At 34.2% G+C, this 7013-nt stretch overlaps 1 protein-coding gene across 1 annotated transcript; it reads right to left on the reverse strand.

Annotated features, from left to right (window-relative positions):
* Positions 1-1423: 1423 nt before the first annotated feature.
* Positions 1424-3859, reverse strand: LOC147385482 ((21S)-21-acetoxyl-apo-melianone synthase SDR-like). Its single transcript, XM_086423719.1, has 2 exons — positions 3723-3859; positions 1424-2395 (listed from the first exon to the last, which is right to left on the reverse strand). The coding sequence occupies exons 1-2, from the start codon at positions 3761-3763 to the stop codon at positions 1603-1605; spliced, it is 834 nt and encodes a 277-aa protein (XP_086279845.1). The 5' UTR covers positions 3764-3859; the 3' UTR covers positions 1424-1602.
* Between the last annotated feature and the right edge of the window lie 3154 nt (positions 3860-7013).

Genomic DNA, 7013 nt, shown 5'->3' on the forward strand with positions numbered 1-7013 from the left:
TTTTTAAAAGTTTTTATATAATTTTATTATATTTATATATATTTAGTGTAATTATATATTTATAAGGGTATTCTGGTAATTTTTTATGCATTTTGAGTGTTCCATCAACCTTAAGGGTATTCTGGTCATTTTACCCTAAACAGCAGATTTGAGAAGCTGTATCAAACAATAATTACCAGATTCTGCTCAACAGCACAGCACTTTCACGAAGCTGTAACAAACAAGATTTTCAGTGTTTCAGCTTCTGACAACAGATTCTGACAGCAGATTCAGGCAGCTGAATCAAACGGGGCCTTATAGAATAGAGTTGGGCTGGAATGACCTCAACTTTACTGTCGAGAGCTACCTTAAACAAAGAAAACATTTACTCAGGAATCTTGTCTGTATGTAGAGAAATGACACCACTTGGTATAATCATCGATGTGGGGACTGCAGCTCATTGGTCCAAGTATTTACGTAAGATTGAGATAACAGGGGGAGAGCTTACAGAAGCTTTGCAGAAGTCCTTCCCTCCTACTTGGAATTCATTTGAGGCGAAATCTGAACAGATGGAAAAAGATGATGACGATGATGTGGATGTTAATGGAGTTGATGAAAGGGTACATTATGAGAGAATTTCTGGACTTGGCAACCCATGGAACCGATCCGAACCAAACTGAATTAAGGTCGGTTTGGATTGGTTCGGTTCTAGACTAATTCGGTTCGGTTTTAGTTTTTATAGAATGAAATCGATCTTGGTCGGTTCGGTTCTGATTTTGCTTTAAACTGAACTAACCCGTACCAAGTTGCACCCCTACTAGCAGCAATAACAACTTACTGTGCCAGGGTTTTATATGGGCCTCAGTTGATGTTAAAAAGAAGTTCAGATGTTGTCCAGCCCGTTATATTTTTATTAGGAGTAAGCCTCTTGTTTTGAGCAAGTCTTGGTAGAGTTGGGATCAGCCCATTTGTCCTGCCTATCTAGTCAAACAGTGCAAGGTCCCAACTCCCATGTGTCTTACCTTCATTGACACAAGACTAACATCCAATCAAGACTGAGGAGTGTTTGCTTTAACTCCCACTAGGAAAATCCACTCTTTCCCAATTTGCATACCGTTTTATGGAGATAAGTTGAATCAACTCTGTCGGATTGGTGATGCTAATAGTGATGGTGGTGGTAATAATGATGGTGGTGATAACGAGGGCATGAAGGTTACTGTTCCGTTGGTTTATAAAAGAAGACCAAAGTTAAGGGACAAATAAATAATTAGAAAAATTAATGAGTAATCTCAAATAAATGTAGAGGGTTACGCCATTATTTTTTTTAAAGATAAAAGAGACATTTGTCATGTAAAAAGGTGGATTCCTCTAAAATTTTGAAGTATGGCTGCTTCAAAGTTTGACTTGTGTTGCACGTCACAATTTACAAGTTTACACTTCAAAGTCGTAAAAAACGCGTTTTATTCTTTTTAAACTTAAAATGCGTGAATTATTCAAAATATTTCAATAATCCGGTGAACAATGAAACCAAACTAAGCATTGGATGCTATCACCATCCCAAAGTACTATGTAATAAGTAGGTGAAGGTGGGGTTCGAAGAACGAAAGTTTTGGTATCAACACCCTACAAACGCGGCCTCAGACCCAATACCATCATAAGGGAAGGATTGACAACACTGAACCCTCCATCAACCACAAGGTTATGCCCACTCACATAATTGGCCTCGTCACTAGCTAGAAAAAGTGCGGCGCGTGCCACGTCCATTGCCTTAAGAATCACCCCTTTCAAATTCGCTATCTCACCTATAACAGATTCCTTTGTTGCAATATCAACATCAATAAACTTAGCTTCTATGTTAGTGGCCAACGCAAAAGGCGAGACACAATTCACCCGTATACCAAATTGTCCCAGCTCGGCCGCCAAACTCTTTGTTAGCCCAACAACAGCGTGCTTGGAGGCCGAATAGCTATGGGATGACAATCCAGCAATAGAAGCGGAAGCACTCGCAGTAAAAATAATACAACCTTTACTGTTTGGTATCATAACCCTTGCTGCGTGTTTGGCTCCAAAGAATGCACCACCCAAGTTTACCCCAATTACCTGATCAAGACCCGATTTCTCTGCTGTTTCGATGGTCCCATAAACACAGTCTATGATGCCAGCATTATTGTACATTATGTCAAGTTTCCCATACATTGAAACTACAGTATCAATAAGGTTGGACACATCATCTTCTTTTGATACATCACAATGGATGTATCTCACATTTTCGTCGAGCTGATTACAAATGGCTCGGCCGACGTCATCTTGAATGTCAGCCATAATGACCTTGGCACCATTCTCCCAGAAGAGGTGCACTGCACTTGCGCCGATCCCACTTGCACCACCAGTGATTATAGCCACCTTTCCTTCCAACCTGCATTTAATTATATAGTTTTGTTATGGAAATTGAAAAAGTGGAAACAGATCTTAAGATAACATTTGTTTTAAGTAATCTTTAATTAATGTAGAAGGGTTTGGATATGCTTCATAACTGGTCAAGTTGGAGGTTGGATAAAAAACGTGTCCAAGTTAAGTAGTCTTTTTCTTAAAAACATAAAATAAATATATTGTAACATGTTTGCTGTTGACATCCGTGTTTAAAGTACCCAACTGTTGATGGATTAAAAACTTTGTCAAATCCTGAAGTTGTTCAATTAGAATGTTCAACCAATGACATGTTTCCCTTCACCTTTATTTTCTCTCATAGATTACTAAAAATAAACAAAATACCTTTATCTTCAATCTTTAGTCAAAATCATTGATTTTTCTCCCAAAATCTTATTATAGGATTCATAGTTAATATTATTTATTGGATTTTGTTAAGGAAAATATTTGAACTCAAGACCTTATTTTCTCTTAAGTGTGATTGGTGTAGGATTTTTGCTTTTTTGGTGAAACCTTAGTTAAGAAAACATTTTCCTTATTTGTAAAAATTGAAAAATCAAAAATTCTTTTTTTTTTTTCTTTCTCTTGAGAGTTGTAAAGATAACTCTAAATATTTTGTCCTATATCGAGTAAATATAAGATTTATACTCAATTTATAAATGTTCTTACTTTCCTACTTACTTGGGTGTGAAAGGGAGAGATTGAGCCTTGCCTACACACGGGGGATCAAGGCACCATGAGACTGTAACCCATTGTATTTGGGGCCAACCCGTCGAAGACCCTTAGTGCAAGTGTGCTCATGCGATGCACGCACAGGGGGAGGGGGGGTGCAAATCTCCGATTTAAGTCTCGTTTGAGTGCGAAATCATCTCAACCGTTGATCAATCATTGGATGGTCTGTTATTTCTGAATGTGTGATTAACAAACTTATGAATTTTGGAAACCAAACAAAATTGATTTTAAGGACAAAGACTTCTCCGTGCCTCAAGTCACTCAATCAGATAAATTCATTCCAACTATTCACTATCTGATTTATATAACATTTTTCGGATTATGCATTAGGTTCGATAAACCTGTCATCTTGATGTCCTTCAACTTCTATGGTAAATTATCCTTAATATTTTTTATCATAGAAAATTAAAGTATATAAATGTTTATCACCCTTATAAAACCCTATATCTTAGGGTTCTTCTAGGGTGTGTGATTAAATTACAAGCCAAAAAAAAAAAAAAAACCAATCATAAAACCTTTGATCATATGATCTCAACGTTACAGATTTTAGAAAATTTGGAAAAATAGCACAAGAGACTGGTCACCTTCTGTTTACCGGAATCGGATTGATAGACTTGTTGGTCATTTTGTCGGTTTTGAGAGAGTACTTTAAAGGACACAGATAGAATCAAAGAACCCAAAAGCAGAAAGAAAAAGGTTGGACGTCTTCTCTCTCTGATCTCTTTTGTATTTAAGTTTCAAACTGGGAAGGTGGTGCTCTATTTATTTAGGGTGATTTATTTAAGTTTTGATGAATATTTTGAATTACCCCTCGACGTTTCCAAACCAATGACATACACCCCTTGACCTCCATCTTCTCTCATAGACTAATTAAAATGACCTATATGCCTTCCTCTTAATCTGTAATGAAAGACCTGTATTTTTTTTCTTCTTCTCAAAATTAGTCAACCTTCCACGTGGATTAAGTATTTCACTCTAACCTTCAACCTTAAGATTCTATCTATTTCAAATCTCAAAATACACTTAGGATTATATCTACTTCAACCTTCAAAACTCGAGAACAAGAAATAATTTTGAAGTGGAAGATGACAGAATTTTGGATAGAAAAATCAATAATTTCCTGTAAGGTATTACCACAGTCTTCAAAACAATGAATTGGAGATGAAGTTCGATAGATTAATAGTATTTTACATTTTACCATTTAGGTTAAAGAGCTTGACGATGGCTTACTTTAGGAAGAAAATTCAATTATACATGTTGAAGTCGAAGGCATTTCGATGATTGTAACTTAGTCCATTAGTGAAGACTATGGTCAATGAGGCATTTCATTAATTTGAAAACTCAAAGGTATCTTAAACATTCACAGGGTACACGTCTCAATCACACATTTATTGACGAGAGCAAATATTTTGTGGTATTTTTTTATTTTTGCTATAATGATTTTGGGTAGTTGAGAGATCATCATTCAATGACCATTTGTTATAAAGACCTTTGACTATAGCTGAAATATTTTTTTAAGACTGGGTTCCAGTCAGGTGACATGTCCCGATCCTAACCAAGGTCGAGTGGCACTCCATTTATGCCATCCGACTTTTTTGGTGACTCACTTTTGACTATAGCTGAAATATTTTTTTAAGACTGGGTTCCAGTCAGGTGACATGTCCCGATCCTAACCAAGGTCGAGTGGCACTCCATTTATGCCATCCGACTTTTTTGGTGACTCACTACCGTATGTATATGTGTTCCATCCCTTGATGAATCTACATACAAAAGATCAATTTGATAGATAATGTGCATCCATTGATAATAGCATTGTCTTAAGAATGATTTCTAATCGTTGGATTTAAATTATTTTTCAATTGAAACAAATTATCACACACTATAAGTTTTAGTACCTTGGTTCACCAAAGAATGGACCACATATCCATATGGTCAACGAATCCCCCAAAAGGCTATGTGACATAAAATGAGGTGCACCCTGACCTTAGTTAGGATTGGATCCCTACCCATTTTTTAAAGTTAATCTATGCTCTCATAATTAGAGGTGTACTTCTTTTTGAAAGTGATTTATCCCATTGTAGCAAAAAATTTACAAGGAACTATAGGAATAGGAAAAAAGTGTTACGAGGATTGGGGGGAATTACATATGGCATTGCCAAGGAAGTGTTTTAAATTTTGGTGGAAATGTAAGGGCGTGAAATAAATGATAAACACTATGTGGAGGGTTTCTTCAAAAATTTGAAGCATGCTACCCGTTCAAAATCGAATTCAATGATTTACTCCCATTATTAATGAGGATAATTGAAGGATGATGGGGACAATCGCGCTCTCTTTCTCGAATCACTAAATACTCTATTAAGTTTCATTTGATATAGATAAGAGGCATTAAGAGCTCCAACCATATTCTAAAATTTTAAATGTAGAGGTTACACCAACCAAATAACATTCCACCCATGCTTTAATTTAAAGAAAGTGATTTTAATGCTATGTTTGGATTGAGAGAAATGGAGAGAAAAGAAGAGAAAATAAATGAATTTCTCTCCATTTCCCTTGTTGGATTGTTAAGTGAGGAGAGAAGAGAAAAGAAAAGAATTAAAAAGAAAAATGATAGTTTTCTTTCTCTCTAAAAGTGGAGAGAAGATGACAAAAATATAGAGAAATCCTTATAAAATATTTTTACAATTTCAACTCTGTCCTTAAATCTCTTTTATGATATCTTAAAATTTCAAAGGTATCCCAAGTTCTCTCCACTCAATCCAAATATGGTGGAGAGATATTAAGTTTCTCTTCTCTTAATGAGTTACTCTTCTCTCCACTTCTCTTAATCCAAACATAGCCTAAATCACTATTTATTGTTCCAAATTTGAAGTGGAGAGAGAAGATTTAAACCTCATTTTTATCATTATTCATCTTTTTCAATAAATCTTATTATAACCTTTTTTTAATTATTATTTATAAATATCAATTTTAACCTCCTCTTTTCATGTAACATGATTTAAATATGAAATATGATAAGTAAAAATTATATTTTTTTTTTAATTTTTAAATATAATTGAATAGTATATTAAAATAATGACTAGTGATTTAATGGTGGAACTTGTTGTAGTAGAAAAGTGGTTTGGAGCCTTTATTTTGAAGTAGATGCCAATTTGAAAATATTTTTTAAAACTCTTAGTGGGAGTTACTCTAAGAAAGAAAGATTTCACTAATTTGAGTTGTTAAGCTAAGACAAACTTTTTGAGATTTACTATAATTTGTATTATTTTTAATTTTAATGACTAAATACTCATATTTTTATGCCCTTAAATGAGTACCCATTTTATATGGTGCAAAAGATGTCCTTACCGAAGGGTGCATCAAGTAATTTTTCTACCATGAATTCTAGGGGTGCAACTTGATCCCATTCAAATCGATAATCGAACCCTTATGAAATAAATAAATATATATGTTTATAATAATTATTATTTATTATTTTAAGAGTTAGGACATAGATTAATGATCTTTTATTGATGAGCTAATGACTTTTTATGAATAGATTAATGATTTATTCCATGAAAATTTATATTTATTTTTTTATTAAAAATATAACCTATAATTTATAGAATATTGGCAACCCATAGAATTTAACTGAACCAAACTGACTTTAGTTTGATTTGGATTGGTTCGGTTCCAATGAAATTTGATTTAGTTCTGTTCTGATTCTTATTAAGTAGAATCGACTCATGTTAGTATGATTCTAATTTGATCTCAAATCGAATCAAACCAAATCAAGTTACACCCCTACCAAAATTTTTTGGTAATAAATACAACTGCACTTATTTTCCACGTGACTGGGCACATTCTTTTAAATCAATTTATCAAATAAACCAAAGAGT

This window comes from Akebia trifoliata, chromosome 14, assembly GCF_017979445.1.
Source record: "Akebia trifoliata isolate Shusen 1 chromosome 14, ASM1797944v1, whole genome shotgun sequence".
NCBI classification, from domain to species: Eukaryota; Viridiplantae; Streptophyta; class Magnoliopsida; order Ranunculales; family Lardizabalaceae; genus Akebia; species Akebia trifoliata.

What these genes read in the sequence shown, in the direction of transcription:
- LOC147385482 (XM_086423719.1), bottom strand. Translation starts at nt 3,763, where the DNA reads ATGACCAACAAGTCTATCAATCCGATTCCGGTAAACAGAAG. An exon ending in CCGATTCCGGTAAACAGAAG is followed by an intron (nt 2,396 to 3,722) that starts GTGACCAGTCTC and finishes AATTAAATGCAG; the next exon opens with GTTGGAAGGAAAGGTGGCTA.